The 25,601-nt window shown below is 42.1% G+C and overlaps 1 protein-coding gene across 3 annotated transcripts in view; it reads right to left on the bottom strand.

Moving 5' to 3' along the window:
• SLC7A11 (solute carrier family 7 member 11) overlaps positions 1-23,194 on the bottom strand; it is a 60,417-nt gene extending 37,223 nt beyond the window's left edge. For all 3 annotated transcript variants that reach the window (XR_004779699.2, XR_004779702.2, XM_035553103.2), the window contains exons 1-6: positions 22,660-23,194; positions 19,622-19,748; positions 15,440-15,555; positions 8,152-8,277; positions 5,344-5,443; positions 2,432-2,476 (exon numbers count right to left, since the gene is read on the bottom strand). Coding sequence is in view for 1 of the 3 variants with exons in the window: in XM_035553103.2 (XP_035408996.1) it covers positions 2,432-2,476; positions 5,344-5,443; positions 8,152-8,277; positions 15,440-15,555; positions 19,622-19,748; positions 22,660-22,936 (791 nt within the window). In the remaining 2 variants the exon portion in view is untranslated. The remainder of the gene's footprint in view (positions 1-2,431; positions 2,477-5,343; positions 5,444-8,151; positions 8,278-15,439; positions 15,556-19,621; positions 19,749-22,659) is intronic.
• Positions 23,195-25,601: the final 2,407 nt, after the last annotated feature.

Raw genomic sequence — 25,601 nt, 5'->3', positions numbered from 1 at the left:
AAAAATATCCCTACTGTTTTCTTTCACTGTTTTGAGTTCAGGAAGTCCAGAATCCCCATTTTCAGGGGTGCAGAGGTCTCCAGCAGCACAGCAGGTAACAAGCCACCTGCCCTGTTATCACCTGCCACTCATTAAAGAGTGCATAAAACCCCCATCTCTTGCATGGTTTGTTTGTACTGGCGCAGGGAGGTTGGGATCTTGGGCATCCTGCTGTAAACACCGTGCATCTTTATCGTCGCGTGCAGCCCCAACACGAAGAGCAATGAAGGGAAGCTTTAACAGCTTGGCAACAGCATTGCACAAGTAGAAAGGAGCTGTTTTTAACAAAGCTATTCTGGAATACACAGACCAGAAGGACTAATCCAGCCCTAGGGCTTGTCCCCAGATCTCCCTGTTCCCACTATCCAGGAGGACAGTGAGGCCCTCCCAAGATGGGGTCACACAAGAGCATCTTCATCCCTCACACCCCACAAAGAAAACCCCCAAATCCAACCCTCATTTTCCTTAGCTGTGATACAACATGTTTCAATGGGTGCTTAGATTAAAATAAGAAAAAAAAAAGGAAGGGGGAGAGGACAGGCCACAACATGATGTCTTTCTGTCCTAAGCAGCAGAGGGCAACATGTTCAAAAACATGCACTCATATAACTCAAACCACAAGCAAGAAAAAGTCAACATAAACCAAACTAGCTGTAATGAAAATTACCAATAATTTCAGTTAATCATCATAAAGTTAAGAGGACTGGAGAGACACATAAATGTATGAAAAGTCTCAAAGGGTGGTAGGAATCTGTATGTTTAAAAACATCATACAGTATTGATGGTAACCACATGAGAATTTATAAATTATTTTGCTTCTAGCAAATGCTTTTGATCACATCACTAAGACTGACTCCCAAGCCATCTCCACAGAATTTCCTGAAGCAGAGTTGGACCAGAATCACTTAACTCATTTAATTTAGTTTCACATTAATTTTTAAGCCATTCTGCTATAAAGTGATTTTGCAAAAGAAAAAAAAAAAAAGTGGTTTTCTGTTTTTTGTTTTGTTTTGAATGTCTGCCTCCCCTGACTTTTCAAAGCACACAGATTCTTGGTAGCTAAACCCAGATTTGCTATTTGATCCTCTAGCATCAGCCAACTACTCTTCACCAAGCTAAATGACTTGGGTTTGCTAAAGCTTCTAAAAAGGTGTTTGGTCTGAATGGAGGACTAACAATGAAGAATCCAATGTTTACAAAGGTATTTGTTCTAATGATTAGTCAACTGCCTCGTTAAATATTAATGCTGTATTTTCTTCCTGCATTTGTCTGGTTTCAGCTTCCAGTCATAAATTCCTTGATATAAAAATCCTTATCACATTGAAGAGCCCGTTAACACCCAAAATCCCTCAAAGACACTCAGACAATAGAAAGCTGTCAGCCTTTCTGCCATCTTCATGTTTATCATCTTTTTTTTTTCTTTCTATAATTATTTTTAGGTCTTTCAGAAAAATACTGAATAGCACCAGGCTTGGTTCAGACTCAGTAGAAAACACCTAAAGCCCTGCGGCACACTTCAAACTGATGATTGTGTTGTGTTTTTTTTCTTTATACATCTCAGATGTATAGCTTTATATGAGTGTACAGTGCTGGAGGTCTTTTTAAACAGAGTTAGGTGGTACCCAGCCATGAGTCTCATTTAAGAAACATAAGTAAATGATATCTATCCAGGAATTTTTAGGTAAACAGTTAATTTCCTCAAAGAACAACATTTGATTTGACAGGACATAATTTCTTTAATTTTTAGAAAAGGTTAATATTGTTTTACTATTGGCCACTTCCACCAAAATATATCTATGAAAATAGATCTGCCAAATCAAACTGTCGGTAAGAGGAGAACTTTTCTTTTCATATTGTACAGACAGATGCTGTGAGAGTGCTTGTCTCTGGTTTGAAACAGACTCCCACCAATATTCCATGTTCGGCTTAATTGGATGGGATGCTGTGCTATGTGTATTCAGGCTCCCACAACTCTGAGACATCTAAAACAAGTCGAACTAAGCATTTGATTAATATTTAAACATAGCAAAACTGCCAAATATTGCAGCAGATAAGTTTCTTGGGCAAAATTTCCCTGACAGGATACCAGTAACTTCCACTGAAAGGAGCCACTGATAGTTACTCGTATCCTGAGGGGGAGAATCAGAGCCCTGGAGAGCTACTTAGTTTTCTGCTTTCTGTGCACATAAAAGCAGCATACATAACAAGGTCACAACATGCCAAAAATAGCAAATCTTCAAGCAGCTGCAATTCAAATAGATTTCAGATCTGCTGGAAAGTAAGCAACTTGACCAGCATGCAGAATTTCTGAAGATCGCTACTTTTAGAGCATTTTAAATTTTACAACCATTTTTCAAATGTCTAAATAAATAAATAAATAAATGGTACATACTTTTCAGGGTTTTCCACTTCTTCAGTAACAAAATTGAGGTAAAACCTAGAAAAGAGTTATAAAATATATTATGAGGGCTTGGTAGATTTTGACCCTGTATTTATTTCCTGGAGAATCAAGAAGATGCTTTTAGTTAAGCAGTGCTGTCAGTTCCAACAGACTCTCTGCAGGCCCATTTTGGATTAAGACAGGGGTGAGATTTAACCCCCCTTCATCCTCACACTCAGGAAGGGAAGCCTGTTTTTCAATTCTTGGAAAAGACAGCAAAGAGGGAAAAAAGACCTGAGCTATGTAATGCCATTGTGGAACGAAATTACATTTTTTCCCCTTGCATACTAGACCCATTATGCTTACCCTAACCCTAAACGCAGACACACACTTTCTTCATCGTGAGCTTGTACAGGGCACAGCCCTGCATGCAAAGCGACCATAAAGCCTCAGGGTGACCGAACCCAGTGTTCTGCACGTGCTAACACCAGGTTTGTGCACCACTGGATCACACAGGTGTGCCTGGCTCAGTTGGGCACAGATCCACATCCTGGCTAATTAAGCAGAGCCGCCGTCCAGACAGTGCTCGTGCTGGCTTTCTACTTTTAGGCCAGATGCAGGAAGACAAACAATACCTGATGCAATGTCGTGTTACAGTGAGTAAACAGACAATAGCTGATCCGATAGAAAGTCTGGAAGCATTTCTGCACCCCGAGTCTTGGAAGAGATCTGGGTTAGAAGAATGAGTTAACGCTGGTTCACGGCTCTAAACAGCATGATTTTGTGACCCAGCATGAAAGTCCACAAAACTAGATTTACATCGTATGCAACCACCTCAGCACTTGTTTCTAGACTCACCAGAGTGCACAGCACAAAATAAGGGGTCAGGATAGATCAGGGAGAGATGGCTTCTGCCTAGTAAGACGTCTAGCAACTTCTTTCTAGTCTTAGCTCTGCTACTAGACAAAAGTAATTTGGTGATCTTGCATCAGTGTTTTTATTAATGCAAAGACATGTTCCCTTGGGCCCCTGCCTCTATTTGTCCCTTTTCACCCAGCATTTTATATACCCAGGAGTTCACATTTGCCCTTGGCAGAATGAACCCACACATAAGCGATGCCACCTTTGTTTTCTAATTTAAAGCTGTATCATTAAAAGCTAATAGTGTAACAGGCTATGCATAAAATTCTGCCTCTGTCCCGGGACATACCACCAGCACTTGCAACACTCCTTCACGTTCAGCTTATTGAACTGATTTAGCCCCATGAAAGTGATAGTGCGAGGCTATTGACACTCCACTTAATGGTCTGCTCTTCTGTGCTCTGAGGCAATCAATTGGAGCTGGTGACAAAGACAAATCGGCAGCTTAGGAGAACTACTAGCCCAACTAGATCTTTTCCTGCTAATTTATTTTATAAGTGGCAAATAAGGACCTTGAAATAAAAGTCAGAAGGAGTAAAGGAAAAGTAGAGATGATTTTTATTTTAGAGGGTTTGGAACGTTAGGCGAAGAAGGGAAGGAAAAGGGAAAGAAACAACAGCAGAATAACAATCTTTTTGATGCAGCATTTTACAGTAAACAAACTGCTTCGGCAGTGAATAATACTGAAGAGCTTTTAAAATTGCTATCATAGAAAAGTGTACAGCTACGGTAATATTTTAAAAGTGGGAAACTGTGAGGTGTATGGGTGTGGGAGACAGAGACAGTTGTATGAGAGAGAGGGAAGAAGGTAGAGACTGTCCCTGTAATGAGTTCAATTTCTTTGAGGTTTCAAAATGCTAGGCTCTTTTCTTACATATCTATCATAGATAAAGGCTTCAGACTCTCTTGGGTTTTCCCCCCACCATTTAATATAAAAGTGCTGTTCAGTGCCTCAGTGTGCATGTTTATAGTGCTCCTGCAACTGGGGAGTTACAGGCCAGCAGAGAACTCAAATACTCATCCCATTGTCCCTCCAAATTAAATAAATAAAATCCTTATCGCTTGGCCCCTGTCTTTTGTGCAAGAGAAGGAATTTCACAGCCTGTGAGGCTATGGAAAGGAAAGGGAAGACCTACAGACAAAGCTATCTCAAAAATAAGCCCACTTTGTGCATTGTAGGCTTTTTTTCTTTTTCATGCCAACGCTGCAAAGCACATTGGCACTGTGCAACACAGAGCCCTCACTAAGCATGAATAAATAGTAAGGCAGATTTGAAGCATGTCAGCGTCTTTCAAACTGGCCGCTGTGTACTTTGGTGGGGGAGAGGGAATGAACTTAAAAGAAAGTTCTGAGCTGGATACTTGAAGGCAGATTCTCATGCCTTTGCTCACAGTGAATAGCTCTTAACTTCTATGGCAGCCAGTTGCACTTCTTGTTAAGTGAGGTCCAATTCTGTCAGAGCAATAGGCATAAGAAACTAGTTTTTACCTTGTTTTGTGGTCTACACTGAAGTTATAGTTTACTTCACGTTCTCCAAATGCTGCTTCTACAAAGCAAAGGCTGAGATCCACACAAGTGGGATGGAGATCCACAACTTTCTATGAGTTCAGAGATGTTTCTCATGTAAATTCTGTCTCAACAAAACCTAAAGCTTTATTATCCCTTTCAGACTTTTATTAAAATACCTAGTATGGATTTAAAAATATTTTTTCTTGTTACCTTTATTTCTAGCCTTAAGATTTTTTTTTAATTTTTTTATTTTTTAGTGTTCAGTGAGCGTTTACATATTCTACATGGTAGAAGAATAATCGTTTCTTCTTAGAGCGGCTCACAGAATAGCAACTGAGCATATGGGACAGTGGCAAGATCTACTGTTACTACATGATGCAGTTTGGCAAAAGATGTAGAACGTGCAACTCAATTTGTCATATAAATAAATGTGTCTGTTAAATCATATCAGTGTTCGCTTTCAAGACAAATGCTTTTAGGTTTCAACAACTTACCAGCCTGAATAGGCGTACATTCCTGAATAGAAAGCAAGTGGTAATCCCATAACACTGGCATCATTCCCTGCAAAGGCATTTTTAAAGTGCCGTGTCTCTCCTGCAACATCAACAAAAACAGTATTGAAAAGCGAGCTCCTTGGTCACCTCCTACTTTAAAACAAATAAATATATCACACCACAGAACATTTAATCACCCAGCAGTCCACCGACTTCAAGTTCTGCTCTTGACCTTAATTTCTGACCCAACCCCTGCAGCCAAATTCTGCCAGTAATTGTGAAAGGTTTTTGTGGCATCCCTAGCTATGCCAAAGCAGAATTTGACCTATTAGGTTTTTTTAAATCATTCTGAGCTTGATGACACTCACTGAACTGTTGTCTCCAGGAGTGACTTACGTCAACATGAAAGAGCAGAATGAGGTCTGTAGTTTTTGCTATAAAATTTTCCCTTGTTTGTTAACATTTTCATCAGAAGGAACATTGCAAGCATTTCACTTACAAGCAACATTTTTAAAGTAAACAAACTCCGTATCTTAAACCTTTCTGCCCCAGAAGTTCTTAGCCCTTGGTAACCCTCTACCACATTATAGGCAGCACTGTAGCTTACATTATACCAAGTAAGAATTATGCTTCTATACTTGCAGATGTTTGAGAAAAAACATTTTGAAAAAAATGCCAGGCAGACAGCAGGAAAGATGCAGGATAGGTGAGTGCCAAAGATCAATACCAAAGCGAGAGCACAACGTGCCCCAAAACCCTATATGCACCCCAAGTCCTAATATTCAGTAAAGATCTTTTTGAATGTCCTTTGGTAAAAGAGGAAGGTAGTGATGGAACCAGTTGTGTCTCTGCTGGTGTAAACACACTCCTGCTAAGGAACACGAGGCATTCATCTTTCCTAGCATATGGATAGCCACAGCTGAACAACGCAATGAAGAGCTTCCATGCAGAAACCAAGGCTGATTAATAATATAGTTCCCCAAATATTGCAACAGAAATTACTGAGGAGGAATTTCCTGGGAACTTTAAATCCACATTACAAGTTTTAATTGTGTGTCTTTGTTATAGCCCTTGAGCTGTGGTATTTCATCATTTGCAAGGTGTTCTACAGTTCTTAAGGCCTCCCCACAAAATTCCAGATTTCCCGAGAAGCAATGACTCTCTGAAAAAAAGCAGTAGGAAGGAGAATCCACTGAGAATTTAATTAGCAACAGGTCAAATCCTCTACTCTTCACTCAGTTTTTACTAAGCTCTCAGTCAGAATTCCCACTGAACTGGAGGCTTTTGGTATACAGGAAGAGCCGTGGCCAGAGGAAGGTGCCAGCGGGGAATCAGGGACACTCTTTGATCTACGTAAGAGTGGTAAAGCCCATCCAAACCTTGGTCTGGCCTGCTTCAAAGGCCTAGAGGAAAAGGGACAGAGGAGAACAAGGAGAAAGCTTTCACATGAAACGAAGTGAGGGAAGAGGCATGGCAACAGCCAGAAAGAAAGAGAAAAGCATGAAAACAGAAATAGTGAATCAGCAGAGTGCTGCACAGGGAAAGTTTTATTTCAGAGCCTATTGGTAGCCACAGAGAGTCGCCTGTCCCTGAGAAACTGTGAGCTCACTGCTCTGAGCACTGAGCCCGGTGCTGCACTGTTGACTCAGACCGGAGGCTTTGTGAAGCACAACAGGAGAGCGTCCCCAGGGACAGAGCCAGCAGCAATAGTTTTCGCGAGATAAAATCTGCCACCCATTCATTAAAAAGTATTCCCCTTTCTGACCCTCTGCACTGAATAGCTCCTCATGCTTCCTGTCATTATTGCCTAGCATTATTGTAAGGAGAGATTTGGGGCTTGTCCCCGTCTCACCCTCTCTGCTGCCAGGGCTCTGATGGAAGAGCCTTCCTCTGCAGGTGGCTGAGCGTGTGCCAGTAAAGCTGCTCTGCCAGCATGGCTTTACCCAAATGACAGCCAGCAAAAGGCCTGCACAGCCATCTCCAGGCTGGGAGAGACCAAAGGCCTATGTTCATGCTCCTTGCTTAGGCAGAAACATCGACAAAGCCTGTAGAGTAAATCTAGTCTTCCAAACAATGCTGCTTGCCTTTCTTACTCTTGGTTAGTCCCAGGCTGTTGCCTTTAGCTGCACACTTTAGTTTCTCACTTGGAAGAAGTAAAGCACATGTGAAACGTGAGGATCTAGTAGAGCTGCGGGCAGGAAGCCTGTGAAAACAACAGCTAGCTAACTACGGGTTGTCTTCCAGTACAGCATCTTTAACTTACACATTTCTCTCTGATAACGAATACCTATTCAAACACCCCTACCGATTGATTGGAGATTAGCATTCACAATTAGAACAGCCTCCATCATACTATTTCTTTCACACATTCCCCAAATCTGAGACCCTACCCCCACCACACCCAGTACTGGACAGGACCAGGCACCAGTGCAATTAAAAGAGGCATGTTCTGCTCGGACAAGGCCAGTGCTTTGGCGGGGGACATGCTCATCTGTCATTAAAGCTCATCCTGACCCTTTCACAAGGTTCATGCAAAATGCAATTTGCAGAGAAGAGCAATCCTATCACTCGTTTGAAAGCCAAGTCTGATCTGAATAGTCTCATTGACATGCAGAAGGAAATACCAGTTCATCCCAGTGCAGTTCCACTTCTAATCAATTACATGACAGTGCAGAGCTTCAGTTGAACGAGCAGAGACTAATTAAGAGATTTTGCTGCTATAAGCATTATTTGGTGGAGGCAGGTGCGGGGAGACTGGGGAGCATAAAGATAAAAGCACTTTAAAAGCATTTACTTTTCATTTCATACCTTTAATTAGCTGGATAACTCCAGGGACTATAATTATCAGAATCGCTACAAGCTTGCAAAAGGTAAGGAAAATCTGAATGCGGGCACTCCAGCTGACACTTGTGCTATTCAGGACCATCACTAGTGCTGCAAGGGGAAAAAAAGAAAAGTCAGAAAGAAATATTCATGCCACTGAAATCGCCACAAAACTCTTTGCCCACTGAGAGGCTGCACAGACAATAGATTCAGGTACACTGAAGGAAATACACCCTGATAACCTTCTCCCTCTGCTGCCCTCCCACCTCTCACGTTTCCCTTCCAGGCTCCCCTGGAAATGCTTGATTTGAGCCCCTCTTTCTGACCCATCCATCTCCTCATTCTCTACCTGGCTCCTTCAGCACCAAATTAAAGCTTCATTTACCCAGGTTCGTTAGCTGTTGGTAAACGATGGGCTGACAGAAGCCTGCCTTGGATGAAAAAAATTAATTGCACAACCCTTGTCACTCCATACTTCTGTATTGATGTCAGTTTGATTAGAGATTTGCATTCCAGAAAAGAGTAACAATTACTGATGACATTACTCTTTCTCTCACTCATCTAGACCGGGCATGAACTTGTCATTGACAAGTCATTGACACCTCCTCCTCTTGTTCACTGTTTCCCCTCCTTTACAGCCATACCACTGGAGACACAAGAGGGCCAGAGTGCAAGAAATGTTCCTGCCCATGGTGGGAATTTGCAAAGAAAACAAAGCCCAGGTCTGTGCTTTGCCAACACAACCAGCCTGGGTGAGAAGTGCTTTCATGCCCTGTCCTGGATCGGGGAGGGCATCTCCTGGCCTTTGCTAGGAACTGACTGACAGGAGAGCAGGAGGCCTTATATGGATGCCAGTCATTCCAGCTTATGTAAACGATTACCTGGTAAAAAAGAATCAATAAAGTAGTTTGCCAAAAAAAAAAAAAAAGGAAAAAATATTTACCAAGTGAATGGAAAATGTGAGTCATTTCACTAGATAAAAATTCCCTTTCCCCCACTGCTGCAGGGAAAGGTGAACGTGGTACGACAAGCCTGCTCATTGATCTGCTCTCTCCTTCCACGGCACAGAACTAATGAACGAACTCCTCACCAGAGCCCTTCCTTCCCTCCAGCTCTCCCAAGAGCACTGCTTCATCTGCATCGGCAGCCACACAGTGCATCACGGGATGCATGAAATCCCACCAGAGCCTAGGAGCTAGTTTACATTAGCTAGCATTGCAAGCCTGGCATGGTACAACCTTTCTGGCTACAAAAACAGCTGCTTTATCCCAGGCCCTTTTTATCAGCTCTGAAGTGACAAGGCCAAAGACTGCATTATAAAAAAAAAAATCTTCTCAGTTTTAACCAGAAGCAGTTTTGTTTTAATGGAAAAGTGAGAAAATGACAAGCAATCTGCATTCCAATATCATTTTAGATATTTTATATTTTAAAAAATCCAGAAAAAAAAAAAAAAACGTAATTATTGTCTGGAATTATTATTTGGGAAAGAGAAGGCCCCCCACTCAAATGAACTTTTTACCAAAATCAACCACTATTGTTGACCAAATTCAATAGAAACTCACAACATCACTTAATTTCAGGGTTTCACAAAAAAAAAGAGAGAGAGATCTTAAAGGTCACAGTATTTCCCCGTTTTGAACTTAAATGTTTTTTTCTGAGTCACAAAAAATCTCCTGAACTGCAAAGTATCACATCAGATCTAAATACTATTTTTTTTTTTTTTGCTTTATTACTTCCTTGTATACATACACTTGGCAGGAAACATAAAATTCCAGGGGCCTGATTCATTACTCTATTGTCACAATATTACCCTGACATAACTTCCCTTGTTTAGATGTTCAAAGTTCCCTTTAAGTCACTGCTGACTGAGATAACCCCATCTTTCCTAGGGTTTGATCACCTGAAAAAAAAGGTAGATAAGCTAAACAGCTGTTATCTAAGCAAAATATATTTAAAACAGTTATTTCACCAAGAGTGTTTAAGCTATTAAGAAAATCCAGTGCCATAAACAAGAACTGAATTACTTCAAGTGTCTTGGAAAGTTCAGTATATTGTACTTTTCTATTTCACAAGACAAGCCTGGGCAGGGGCTAGGCTATGAGAAAATGTCAAAGAGTTTTATGGGTAGGAAAACATCTGCAATTTGACATCCAGCTTATCCAGTGTTCAAGCTCACTGCAGCAGTTTGCTACCCTGACCCAGGTCAGAATAGGCAATGTGAGCATCCTCCTCCTCCTCAAGGTTTACTAATGCATCAGTTTCACCTTCCTGATACACAAGTGATGGCAAACTAGTGCAAACACTAATTTTGATCCACTCGTGACCTTCCTTGCTGGTCAGCCACACACAAATCACAAGCCACAAATTTGTGGAAGAGCCACATTGGCTTGAAGGAAAAAAAATCCAGGGCGATGTTTTCATGAAGACAACCTGCATGTGAGCAGGCTGCTAAACTTTCTCCAACCCTGACTGTGAGTTCAAGCCAGCAAAATGGTTCAGCTGAGGATTTCTAATTGAATGGAGAAAGCAAAATGGACACAGCAAGGACCTTCATTTGATCAGGAAGATGAAGGAAAGCTACACCTGCAGCCAGACCAGTGCATGGTGCCATTAGCTTTAAGTCTTCTGTAAGAGCAAGTCCCTTGCACAGCTGGGCGGCTGCACAAATGAAGATGGAAATTATATCTCAGGTCTTTGCTCGTCATCCAACAGCACTCTTCTATGAATAAGATCTTATGGAGGTACTTCAAGATTGCAGAGGCTCTGATACAGGATCATAGCAAAAATCCAAAGGAAGCAGCAACTCCCCAGAAAAAAGAACAGCAAAAGTAGGACTCAGCTCTAAACTGGCCAGCTGAAAGTCAGACATCTAATCTGCCTGCATCCTCAGTGAAAAGGCATTGTCCTCCAGAGGATGATTAATAACATCTCTTTTGGATGCCTAGCTAAGAGGAGATGAGTTGCCTCCAGGATGGGTCTCTTCCCCTTTTTCACCACTAACTTTACAGGGAACGTGGGCAACTAGACCAACTAAATATCTAACTAAAAGTGAGATGAATCCTAATCTAGGGGAGTGTGGAGGGAGAACAAAATAAGGTTTGTGAACAATTGAACACAATGGTAACACTGATCATGTTGCTTTTCACGATCCTTTCCCTTCGCTTAGACGCAGCTATAAATGGATAACAAAATCTAACGGGAGCAGCAGCAGCAAGCATTACATTCTGGCCTACTTTTCAGGAACATATGTGCCATTGCCTCTGCGGGAAACCACAGGAGCTGCCTTCCCCTGGCTTGTCAGGCTTTTAGGTTCAAGGCATTTACACAAAGCCAAAAGTATCCTCAATTTGTGGGTTTTAATGCATCAATTAAAAGGAAGTCACAGGAGGCACAAAAGCACCCATCAGAGCAGCTTTTGCTATTCCTACAGCCAAGAGATGTCTTCATTTACGCTGCTTGCCTGAAAACTGTCAGCGGGAGAGAGCAGTGTCCATAACAGCTGCCATGACAGGAGAAAAAGGCAACTACAGGCTCACATACACATCAAATTTACGCCAGCAAAACTTTCCAGAGTGTTTGCCAGCAAACCCTGATAGATCTGTACAGTCGGCCTTGGTTTTCAAGCATGATATGGCCTCTGTCTAACAGTCACGATTTGGGTATTTGGTGGTTTTTTTTGGTTGGTTGGTTTTTAGCAGACCTCCAAAAACAACAAAATTGAGAAAATTATCCATTATTGTGGCATAAAATGCCCAAAATATGAGTAAATTTAAAAACTTTATAAATGTGCGAGTTGGTAACCTCACAGTTTAATAGTTGGTTTTTGTGTTTGTTTTTTGTTTTGTTTTTTTCTTCTGTTTGTTTGAATCCTGTTTATTTGCTGATGCAGAGAACAAGTGAAAAGATTAGAACTGGCTCAGTTAAGGCTGCATGTCTGTTCAGGTTATAGATCAATAGTTCAGTTCAATACATTAACACACTATAATTTATCCCTCACTGTTATGAATGTACTTAAGCGTAAGATTAGGAGAAGATTTAACAGATACAATTAAAGCAATATATGAATATAGATTTTTTTGCACTGCCTATCTCCATGCTTTGCAAAGGTCCTCTTCATTGGAAGAAGCGATAAATATGGAGAAGTCTATCAGCTTTCATTTAAAAAGAAAAATAAATTTCCAAATGCTTCTCCTAAAAAAAAGTCTTCACCATCAGAACAAAGATGGCCTGAATCCTTCTGCTTTGTGTTCTGGGGCTGTTGTGTGCAAGGAGGCAAATCTCCAGCTCAAGCAAAGTTGGGCATTTAGGTCTCCTCTCCTGTATGCATTTTCTTCTATACTTACTCCCTATGCCAGGGCACGTACAGGTTCTCTCTTCTCTACCTGGCCACTTACTTTCATAAAAAATGTCATAATTAAATATGTTTGAGACGTCTGTTCTTCTTTTAGTTTCAGTTAAATTGAGTGAGTTCAAAAAAATTTTATGGCAGACTGACAGGTAGACTGAGATGTGCATATCCCATATTTGCCTAGGTTTTTCCCCTTGTAGAGATTCATTTGAAAAACACAGAGTGAATTAAAGTGATCTCTAAGTTTGAAAATAGGCAGCCTGTGCTGCTCAGAGGCTTAGGAACCCAAGGAATGAGAAGAGAAGCTCCACATGAGCATCCTTTTCTCTTCTGAGCCACTGAAATGTTCAGACTCTTTGTTTCAAAAAATAAAATAAAATAAAAGTTACCATGAAGAAAGCACCATACCCTGGAACAGAAAATTTGTGTCTACAGCTCAGGACAGGTATGATTTCAGGGGAAATTTTGTACCCAGCGGATGCCTTGCTCCTAAAAATAACAAACCAAGATGGAGATATTTTTAAAGGAGAAGAAATATTAGGTTTAAATTGTAGAAAATGATATTTAGGTGAAAAATGATTGAGAAAAAACTTTCTTGTGACAAGGACAGAAAAAAAATGGGCTACAGATCTGGGTGAAGATGTAGAAACTCCTCCTCTGGAGCTCTGAAGATCATTTTATACAAACATCTGTCAGAAATTGTTTAGGTACACTGACTGTGTTTGAGAGCAGGGGATCACCTAGAGATTTTTCAAAATCTCTTCCTGACTTTTCTAGTATGATCAGAAATGACAAGGTAAAACTACAAAATAAAGTCTCACTCAAGGACAGAGTTTAACGGTGCTTCTTACTACCTTTCTCCCCACGTAATAAAGATAGATATGTAGCAAGTGCTCTGTCATCAGACGTGGGTGATAGAAGGGACCAAGAGTGGATAAGACGACAAAAAGCACATCAGTTCACTTTCTGATTAACATAATACAATTTTCAGTGGAAGCAAACACTACCTTTGGCACCGTTAAATTGGATTATAACATCTTCAGGGCTCCGATGTGTCTGTGAGGCTCAACAACATCTTAATCTTGCCTATTGCTCTGCCTACATGCACAGTACAAAACATTCATAACAATTACCGCCCCAACAGCTAATTGTTACAGTACGAGATTAACAGCCCTACATCCTCAGGTACCTGAGCTTAAGTGTAGCATGTGATCAAAACCCACCAAAAATGAAACTCCACTGCAGAGCACGCTGCAAAGAATTACAACAAAGCCCCAGCCTGACACATCCGTGTTTCTCTCAGCACCATCCCATTCACAATTACAAACTTTCTCCAAGAAACTCTCGCTTCAGTGAAACGACAGCTCATCCTACCTGCTCTGCACAGACCCTTGGTCACCATAGGAACAGTCTGCTGTGAGCTCCTATCTCCCTTTAGGGTGTAATTATTTCTGCATATCTCCGCACCCCCCCCCTGCAACGCTACTTCTTTGTTTAATTACTTTGTGTAGCCCTGGCTTATCACACAGATTTTCAATTAAATTAAAAGCAATAAAAATCTATTTTAAATTGTTCGCTTATTGTGCTTGAATCGCACGCACTTAACAAAACACTTTTAATGGAGTCCTCACTTAACATTCCTTCTGTCACAGTGACCTTGAAGTTGCTGAACATCTGTTTCACCCCTATCTCTTACTGAAATATTTTAGACAGATGTAGCCATAAAAAGTCATTGACCTCAAAATTCAAGCCCTTAATTCAATTATTCCTATGAAACCTATAGTTTGTGCATAATTAAGTCAGAAAGAAATGTGGTCACATACTGCTTTTTTTAACACTCCTGCCAGAAGAGCACTCTTACCAAGAGAGCTCTTACACAAAGCCTCAGTAACCTGTGGACTGCAAATTTCAATGTCAATTGAACTCTCTACCCCAAAGAAAGAAAAAGTAATCCGAACCTATTATTGTGCAAAATTAAAGTGGTCTCCTGTGTGCCTTTGATCACTTTGCAAGTCTTAATTCCTTTTTCCAGTCCTTTTGTTTCTGCTATGTGCACTGGCCAAACTGAAAGGAACAATCTGTTACTAATTACTCAGGTCTGCTCCACAGTCTCCTCCCAGCACAGCTGAGTGAGCATGTGTGTGTGCATGTGTGAGGAGCATCATCCCTGGTAACTGCACAAAGACGGAAACAAGCCTCCAGTGCCCCATGGAGCAGAGCCTCATTCACACACCAGTCTAGGCAGACTGAAAAGTTCCTGGTCTAGGGGTAGCCTCCTTTCCCCCATCAGCTCCAAACGATCCCTTTACACTCATTACTTAGCAAGAGGAGAGCAAGCTGCTGGTAACCATCATGCATTTTCACCAAACTGCACACCCTGCTCCCAAAGTCGTTTGGGTTCCTGCCTCCCAAACTGCGATGCCTCAGTAAGTTTTATCACTATGCAGGACAGGGAGGGACTAGGAAAAATGATCTCATGTTGCCTGTGCTCCAGTCAAGGGAACTACATTTCTTCATGGCATCATACTTGGCAAGTACTTGCCTCCTAAAACAGAGGTAAAGCGAAGCACTTAAAATCAAGTAATCATTCTTTCATATCTCTGGCACCGGCTCACCATCTCTTAGGGACTAAAATTGCTTCCACAAAAATAACGAGAGTTTTGCCATTAATTTCAGTGGCAACAGAATCAGGGTTAGCAATAGATTTTCTCTACCATTAATAAAGTCTGCTATTTTTTTTACTACTACATATGTTCACAAATACACAGATCGAGGCAAAAAGTCATGCTGATGCCCTTGGCATGGGATGCACAATCATTCTGTAGTGATTCACACTGAATGACTACCTGTTCAGTGTGTGGTTACTTTTTTTTTTTTAATTTACATAATCTTTACTGTTCCTGAAAACTAGAGTTGGATACTTACTGATGCCAACAGCTGTAATAAGTTTGATCGCAAGTTCTGGGATTTCACACTGCATAAAGAAAGGTTCCAAAATATACCGTCCAAATGCCAACGATATCACTGCTGTGGCAGCAGGGCTAGGGTGAAAAGTAAGAACAAAACAGAAAATCACAAAATTAATCTGCAGTAGTATGTAAACAATACCCATTTGAGATCATACTGTAAATTTATTATCACAGAACTGCAAAGTGTACCTAACTTTGGTGCCTGTTAGCAGCTATGCTACCAGATGCCATGATTTCTGAGCATAACAGACAACCATAAACAGTTTGGCTTTGCTCAGTGATGATTATCTTGCCAGCATCACTTCTTCCCAGGTTCACTCTTAAAACTTTCATGCTGTGAAGAAAGGAAATGTATCAATACAAATTTTCCTTGCCATGCTTGAAGTAAACGTGGCCACAATTAACTTGCATGGGCAAAACCCTGAGTGAAAGTTGTTGGGGACTGAATTTTTAGTGGCAAGGTACATCTTACCCCTTACAGACAAGCAAATTAATCTCAGTGAAGCTGAGAATTCCGCTTTACTGAAATAAGCATCCAAAAGTTACCCAAGCCTATTAATAAATTTGGGACAATGTAAAAAAAAATTAATGAAAATGCTATATCCTAAAATGCAAACAATTTTAATAATGTTTGCTACTTTTATTGAGTAACAACTTTCCAGCACTGTGAGAACAAAAATCCTCAAAAGTCCCTTCCATGAAACAGGGGGAATGCAAGGAAAAGCAGGCATGCAGTGGTTGCATCTACAAATTTGAAATAATATTCACACAGCCTTTCTCTTTGAGACAAGCTAAATGTTTGCCAGGAGTCTTAGCACTGGCACGTATTACCAGTACTTTGCCCTGTGCCTCAGATCAGACACTGTCTGCGCATTACAGTCTTAGCGGTCTGTTCCCACATGCCTGGGGAGGACACTTTTCCCCTCCTCAGGACAGCTGGTGGTAACTGTGCCTCGTCACACTTACACACAGCAAAGAAAAAAAAAGGTATTTGATTCTGCCTCAAATTGTTTTTGAGTTAAACAAGAGTCCACTCAAATTTGTTATGAGGAATCCAGAGCATTTAATAAAACAATGCCTTAAGTGCAGAATATACATCTCCCAGACGAATTTTAACAAAAATATAGTTGCTATAGAGCAGTGTAAAAACTCTGCAGAGAAGTTATTATTCTTCATCAAATGCTAGAGGAATTTTCCACAAGAGAGCTTTGCCTTTGAAACAAAAAGCACTTTCTTAGCACCATGACTCAACCGAAAGGTCACATATTGTGTTGGACCAAACTGCAGGGGAGCACAGACCAAAAGCATCTTCCCAAGAAAGCTTCTGCAGAGACAAGTGAGGATTGCTGCTTGTGTACACCCCATGCACAAGAACCACCCCTGTCACTGGCCAACAACTGGCTTCACAGCTGCTGCCTTTGCTACAGACTGAATGTCCCCTGCATGAGTTTTACCCATCCATTTACTGTCTTTACCTGGGTGGAATATTTCTGATTTACATAAGCAGATCACCAGGCTTCCAGAATTTGAATGCTGCAGACTGCCAAAAGTAGCTTGAACTGGCCTGGATCAGATAAAGGATCAGATCTTTGGAGCTTTCCCAGATCTTTTTCCTCAGTCTCTGCTCCTTCCCCTAGAACTTGGATTTTTCCCTCTCATTTTAAGAAAAGCCTTAATAAAGTGGCAGTCACTGCTAGCTCCACATTTGTTTTTAAAAACAGAGCTCCTTTATACCTTTAATAAATATCTAGTTAGTTATACCTTTAATAAATATCTAGGCCTCCTGTGTTCCCACATTTGAGGGGAGATGGTGGTGATGGTGTCCCTGGCCAGCTGAGGCAGACGTTGAAGGGATGGAGCATATTCCTTTTTACTGCAGTCAGAAAGAAAGATTGGCAGGCTCCTAAGATCTGTACATTCATGAATGTACAGAAAGGGAATTAGCAGCTCTCATTTAAGGGCAAGAAAAAATAAATAAATAACAGAGAGAGAAAAAAAAAGCCACTGGGAGAAGGGCAGGCCTACCGCCGGCAGCACATACCAGAGGTGAGTAAGTCACCTCTTTGGCAGTGCGCTCTTACCTAACCTATGTTTAGCAACCACCATATACAAGCACTACAGACAATGTGTTCACACAGCCATCTTCACTTGTTTGAAAACTTTTTTTGTTTTGTTTTTAAGGTATGTAGTACACCCACAACCTGACTCCTGGGGAGAAAAGGAGTTCCTACGTGTACTGGATGAGGAACAGCGTAGCGTAAGGCACTTCTGAACACCGGGGGATGCTAGCACAGTATAGTCAGTACACGGGCAGAGTATAAGTGTGTCCTACACTGTAAAAGAGGGGCTGTAAAGATATATGAGGAGAGGAAATGTTTGTTTTGGTTGTGGCTGCTTCAGAAGCCTGTGGGTGTGATAATTCTGTGTCTTTCAGAGGAAAAAAAGGCTTAACTGAGAAGCGTGTGTGCAGCTTCACCCAGTGAAAACACCGTAGGTGCATACGAAGTCCCAAATTCTTTGATAGCAGCAGCCAATTAGTTTACGATGCCAGAGTCAGATAGGAGACTCTACACAGAGTTTCGGCAGCGCTGCTCTGATCATCACAAGTTATAACAAGTATGTCTCCCTTGCTGCCTCTCAGATTTGATGATTAAAGAATCCACTGATGTTCTTTCCCATGTGCAGGATGATTATTTACTGGGTGTGGGGCAGATCACAATGACTAAGAATGTTTTTATGACACTCCTGAGACACTGTCATATCTACAAATTTTTTTAAACATTTCATGAGGAGAGGAATTTCTGAAGTCTCGTTTCTTGTGGGTACTTATGCCTAAGCTAATAGTGTCCCCCCTGCCCAGTAGGGTGCAGATTAACAAGGGGATTTCTACCATTACTCTCTTTTGTTGATTCTCTGTTGTGCAAGGATATAGCTATGTTCACACCACTGTTTCCTTCAGTGAAAACCATAGGTCTGCTTCCTCTACCTGGTTTTCTCTTTGGCAACAAGATAATATGATTAAGGCATCTGCTCCTTCATGACATTTGGTGGAAATTTTGCAGTTTGTGCAAGGGTTACTGATGAGTGAGGAGGATGTGAGGGACTATCTGACATACACAATTATTTCCTCTGAAAACAAGATAAGGATTTATGGATTCATAATGACTCAGCACTTTTAGTGCTTTTAAACTCAACAGGCTATGCTAGAACTTGTCAATATTATGTAAACATAGCTGTGATTTGAGATGAGGCTTGTGCTTTTGTGATTCATTGGCTGGTTTCAGAAGAGAGAGGAAAGGAGTGCTAACTAGCCTAAGGCAGGCATGGATCACTCCTGAATTTATTTTACATAAGTGAATTGCCCTTTTCTAGATGTAACAAGCTCTCCAGCCTCAGCAATACTATAAAAAATTAAATTTAAAAAGGGACATATTTTAGATCCATTTAAAAGATCCATTTAAATTATGAAAATTTATTTGCTATGGTTTCATAATTCTGCATCTTCATATTGTAATATCTTACACAAAGTCGAGGGCTACATCAACCACACCACATCAGTACTTTGGACATTTTAGATATGTAAGGACTTCCTGTTGCTTTATTTGCCCAGCTAGTGCTTTTCATATTAACTTCTCTAACACACCATGAAAACAAAATACAGGGACTTGAATTGACATCTAGAGAATACATGGTGCCCCAAAATCTGAAATGTACTGGGCAATAACTTTGGCATGCATTATTCCTGTATGTATAGTCAACAGCAACCACTCCAAAAGCCACTGTCAAGAGTGACAAAATGCAGAGGTGACTTTTCTCTTCCACTGTATTTCAAGTAGGCACAGGTATTAACATTAATGGGTACAGTAAGCTTAGCAAAATTAAACAAGTAGCTGAATTTGTGTGACAGGCTGTTTTCATAGAATCTTCTTTTTGATACGTACACTTTTTTTTAATGTTTCAATGCCAACAAGCAAAATAGCATTGTTAAATTCTCTGAAGCAGCTGCACTAAAAAACTTAGCTCATACATCAAGATATATTTGATTTCTTTTGCACATCATGTGCTGGAGAGCTTTCTTCATGACTGAAAAGCATATTGCCATCAGAAAAGAAACAGAGAAAAGCCGTGATACACTTACCGAATAATGAGTAATTCCACCCAGACTCTCACAAAAGCAGGTAATGGGCCAAAGGCCTCCAGGATATAGGTGTAGTGACCGCCAGATTTCTTAATGCACGTTCCCAGTTCAGCATAGCAGAGGGCACCTGTAAGAGTTAAGCTAAGGCATCACGAGATATCCAGAAATACCTTTCCAAACACTTCTAAGGTAAACAGTGGAGCTGCTGCAGTATCACAATTTCTGATACATTTTAATCCTTTTTCTTTCAAGCAATTTTATAAGTTTCGAGTCATTCAGCTAGACCCGCAGTTACCCAAGCTGTACGTGTATGCAGTTACATTTACATGAAAGCCACTGAACAGACTATTTGCTAGCAAGGTGCTTCATTACTCATCTGTGCCTTGAGAAGAGGGATGACAAACTGCTGTGTCACGCCAGCCACCCTGGCTGGCCCAGCTAAGCGAAAGCCCTCTGACACACGTGCTTGTTATCAAACTACAATCAGCTCCTTGCAGCCTCAGAAATCCCTGCCTCGCCCCTGAAGGAAAGGCCGAAGACTGCATTCCGTCTCCTCAGCCATGGGGAAAGCAATTGACGGACTGACATTTGGAAGCAGGAATTGCAGGTGGAGGATTTTCCTCAGTAATACCCCCAACACCTTACATACAGAACTCTGGGAACGGCTTGGCCCTGGCTTTCCAACACCAGTGCAGCACTGTGTGTGCAACCAACACAATGGAAGCTCTGCTCATTTCTGCGTTGCCTTAAATACAGACATCTTCATGTTCTCATAGCAGGGGGCTTACTTCAACACTCAGTGCCTTTACAACGACTAAAATAAAACCAAAATCATCATCATGCTGCCGCAGTGGGGAACCAGGTTCGTGCAGAAGTGGTTCGGGCCCCCTTGGGTGAGCGTTAGAGGCATTCATAGCAAGCAGCAGTTCCCAGGGAGGTCCCCGAGGCTGCCTCCAGCACAACACATTGCCTCAGCCACTACGGAGCAGGAAACGGCATGCTGCAACTATCAGGACCTGCAAGAAGATTTCTTTGCCCATGCACCATCTGCTACTGTTGTTTAATGAGCCATCACCCAGCCTCAAAGCCAATGGATTCTCAGCTCCACAGGTCGACCTCATTGGCAGAGAAAAGGTTCACCACCTCAGTTCAATGTAGGCAGCCCTTTTGGTAGACTCTGAGAAGCCACAGGAAAACCAAAACAAAGTTAGCAAGCACTGAATCACACAGAGCTATGATCAGCAACATGTATGAAGTCTGCTCCCCGCCTGCTTTTATGCTACTAGACTTAAAGATGAAAATTACAGTTGTCAAAACCACCTAACGCACACCAAGCCCACTGGAGCTGTAAGACGTTATGAAACATTCCATCTTCCTTCTTTCGCTTTGTTTGAGGCTTTGCAAAAACAAGACAACTTTTATCTGATCATCTTCAGCTTACCTGGAAACGTACTCAAAGAAACTCTTATAGCCACACTTAAAAAAAAAAAACAAACACCTATTGATGACTTTTCTCTTTCCAACCTCTTCTGGAGTAGCTCAGGATGAAATCAAACTGTACTTTGATACATGTTACACAGCCTCAGCAAGACCTTAGGTGATCTTTGTATGAGATTTTATTATAATTAGGTCATGCAGGAAATTAAAAACACCCATGATATAAAAATTACGAAAAAATAACTGTAACGGGTCAGAGAGAAGAGGTAATATCTTTTGCTGGGCCAAATTAGACACATCTTCACATCCTGCGATCTGGAAAATGCCCAGGAAAATCCATCTGATTTTTTTCCACAGACTTGACTTCACAGCCAGAAAATTACTACTATTAAAGTTAAAGCTAAACACATGATGCTTAAGCAAATTCTAGTTTGACTGAATCTAAAGACCAAGGTCTTAGGACAGGGTTGAAAATTGCATTTGAGGTCTTTCTTTATAGGGGAACTTTGCTTACTGGCAGGACTTCCATGCTAGCACAACACATTACGTTGCACATTGTACCAAAGCATTTAACATTTGACCAAAAGAGTTCCTAAATTTCTCGCATTGTTTGTTTGGCTTGGGTGGACTTATAGAGTCAACGCTGCCTTTAAGCTCAGAGCCAAGTTACACAGGGTGGCATTCGCATGTTCCACTTATTAAGCAGACACATGTTAGTCCGTGTTTGCCCTCTTTACCTCTTGCCAGAAAACAAGTCGTCTCTGTTTTAAATAAAGCCAATATTCATGTTAGTTCTTCAGCTTCTTTGAGATTAACTCATTAAGTAGGTCAATGGACCCTCTGTCCCACAGAAGCCAGGGTGGGGTTTTCCACTCTGAATGGGGGCTTTGTGTACAGAACAAATAAACCGGCATTCTTCAGAATTTAATACTGTTAAAAAAGAAACACAGCAAAATTAGTAAAAACTGTCACGATCGGCAGGCCAGCAACAAAATTCGCATTACAGATTTGTTTCCATTGTGTTCTTTTTTGCGACCCAACCTTTCCAAGCCATATCGTGAGTGGGGAATAAAGGGAAAAACAGGAACATAAGACCGGGGAGAGGGGTTATTAGTGTTATTACTTTGCTCCCTTTCACGCCAACACAGATTATGTCCAGTGGGTGTTATTCCTCCCAGACCTTGACCGAGCCTCCAGGGAACTGAGTCAAACTGTCTGAACATTTCGCCGGTGCTCGGAGTGACCCGCGTGCCCTGCTGCCGGGGGCCTTACAAGCAAATGCTGAACTACTTCTCACAGCCAGAAGGAAAACATTACACATATAGCACTTTTTACGGCATAAAGCAGACATTAGCTTTTCCTTTAGGGGTCCGTGAGAAACGATTTGCGCTTACAGCCTGTGCTGACACGGCACCAGGGGACAGGGATTGCACAGCGCTGCGCCCTCCACACAACCTATCACACAGCAAAAGCCTTCCGCAGCCCTATTGGTCCTCCAGCTCCACACTGTGCCTTGATATCCAATGGCAAAATCAGACAAAAAATAGAAATAATCCACTAGCTGCCCCTCTGGACCAATTAGAAACTTTTGAAAGACTTACCAAAGAGTGAGAGGATGCCACACACTGTCCAGACAGTCAAGGACATGCCCACGCTGCCTGTGTTCTTCAGGATCCCTTTGGGCGAGATGAAGATGCCGGCTCCAATAATAGTGCCAATGATGATGGAGATCCCCCTCAACAGCGTGACTTTCTTCTTCAGCACAACCTTTTGCTCCTGGACTGGCTGCCCACTGTCCAGAGAGGGCAACCTGCCATTAGGCTGCCCCTGCAAGTAGCTCCCATTAGACGCTGTCGGCACAGCAGCTTTCCTGACCATGCTCCCGTGCCACCAGCACGCCAACGGCAGGCACAGCCAAAAAGTTTGCAGCAGCAACTCAAGGCTTTTTCCTCCCTCTGTAGCCAACTACTTAAGCCTCTTCCTCTGCCTGCTCTTATCTGCCAAGCTGCTCCTACGCGCAGGTAGGGAGCTCCTGAAGCGTGTTTTACCCTTCCGTGCTGCCTGCACAGTGCTCAGCAACACCTGTGCTTTCCCCCAGCTCGCCGGTGCTGCCCTATCATTGGAAACCAGCTCAGCTTCCGCGTGGACTTGTATTTAAGCTCTTGTCATACCAAGTTACTCCAGCTGAATGATGATGCAAATTCTCCAGGTTTGCATCAGCCATTTGAGAAACCTCTGGCATTACTCAGCACTTTTTTTTTTTTTTAAACGGTAGGGGCATGTTGCACAACCGATCTGAGCGTGGTGGGAAGAACAAAGCCCTCGCGAGGAAACTGAGCCAGTCGAGCTCAGCACATCACCGCCGACACCCCGAGACACACTCCCCAATTTTTAAAGCAACTCATGCTCAGAAATAAAAGCCTGCCAAAACACAAAGCTTGTCAGAGTGTGAGGGGGAAAGGGAATCAAACGGGATACGTCATCTCTGGGTCTAATCCAATTTCTTTCTCTTTCAAGCCCTCGCAGTGAAAGTTCAGTTTGCGGGGCTGAACTTCTCGCCCTGCCGCCGCCGGTCAGCCTCCCCCGGCTCAGCATCGCCTACCTGCAAACCTCCGCAGGCACTGCCTGCACCTACCTAAAGCCTACATGTAAACCCTCCTGAGCCCGCGTCGCTTAGCAACACACCCAAATCAAACTCATGAAAAATCTAGGTTATTTCCCCCGTACAGTAATTTCCACCCAGGCAGTGTTTATGGGACGTTGGTAAGCAGCTCGGCAATGCCACTTCCCCTTAAGAAATAACCACCGAGGTTTGCAGCGCTCTCTGCTTTAGGATCTGTCAGGAGGAGGACAGCACTAGAGCTGCTCCGAAATCAGAAAGTGCCTTTCATGTTCCCACCGAGCTTCTCTGAGCTGACGAGCAGGCTGTCAGATGCACACAAGCTTCTGTTTCACTACCTGATGCCTCAAACCCGAGGAATTAAACTGTTAAAAAGAAGAACATTCTCATAAAGCAGAGCAAAAATCAATAGCCTTCAAGCACTTGTAACCTAATCAAGGGACAGCCTGTGCCAAAGGGGAAAAATCCTGCCCAGCATAACTTTTGCAGCTGCTCGTGGCTTCAGATTAGATCAGCGCAAAGAGAAATGATCCCTGCAGTTCCTGCTTAATTAGGACCTAGGATTGGGGGGGGGGGGGGGGGAAGATAGCAGTAAAACATTTTATCATTTGCAAAGCAGGCGCTGAGCTCAGAGCACAACTGTGCTTTCAAACTTGTTTGGCAAACAGGAGATACTGGAGTATTAAAACACTGAAGCTTTAAAACTCCAGCGTTTTTAAAGCCTCATATTTTCAGTTATAACTCACCTGTGACAATTTGCACTGAGATAATCTTTAAGGTCCCTTCCAACCCAAACCATTCTATGACACAAGGCATGCCAAAGCTTTTCGAGTTTAAATGCATGCAAGTATAAACAGAAGGGATTTTAGCTTTTGACTACATGCTGGTACTGCTTGCCTATTTTCTGAACACATCCTACCCTTTCCTCCACCTGCTCCTGTGAGCAGCAGCTGATCCCTGACCCTCCATATAGCTTGCACTCCTGTTCCCAGCACACCTCGTGCCTGCCCCTTGCATACACACCACTGGCAATGGCAGGCAGGACCTCTTCTTGTCCCCACACAGTCCAAACCAAGCCAATTTTCACAGCAGACCTAACATGCGAAGCAAAGTAGCTGTTATGCTACCAGAATTGTTTTCCATTTGTGTACATTTGTTGGGCTGTCCCCCAGGAAGATTATAAATGCCTGAAGTAAGTAACTAGATTAAACCTGGAAAAAGCATTAACCACAAAACTGGGCTGAGCTGATGACCTTCATTTTAATTTTCAAAGGCTGTTTAATGATGAGACACATGACATCTTGAAGCATCTAATAGCTTAATGTAGTCATTCTTAACTAATGCTTACCCATTATTTCAACAGGAAGATGGCTCCGAGATCAAACCCAAAGTTCAATCAGCTCCCAGATGATCCCGAAGCAACTCCCAGCAATCCAGCTGTCTGCATCAGCTATTCAGTAGAAACGCTGGGCAGTATAATGGTTTTCTAATTTTATTTGATCACTGGCCAGAAGAATGCAAAAATGTTCTGAATCCACATTTGCCCTTTGGACATCGCTATTAACACACACCCCCCACGCAGGGAAAAGTGTGCTTGCTGCTTCTGTCATGTGGGGATAGCAGGCATACAAAGCTTAAGACTGTGCAAAATTCCCATACTGAAATTTCTAAGGTGTGAATTAAGGAGGGACAGAAACAGAGCACGCTTTTTCCTGAATATTGGCAGCTTGCTACTGATCACGCTATGCTTTCCCAGTGGATGCTGTTGCATACACTGCTTCCCAATGCTGTCCATTAATAACAATCATACATTTAGAAACGAGGACCACTTTTCCTCCTCTGCATTCAAAGCCTGCTTCAAGCTATCAGGACAGAGAATACTTATTTGGTGCCAAGGGATGATTTGCAGTTTCCTGGAAATTT

Source organism: Cygnus atratus, chromosome 4 (genome assembly GCF_013377495.2).
Source record: "Cygnus atratus isolate AKBS03 ecotype Queensland, Australia chromosome 4, CAtr_DNAZoo_HiC_assembly, whole genome shotgun sequence".
Lineage (NCBI taxonomy): Eukaryota > Metazoa > Chordata > Aves > Anseriformes > Anatidae > Cygnus > Cygnus atratus.
This window is presented reverse-complemented; position numbering and strand designations above follow the sequence as displayed.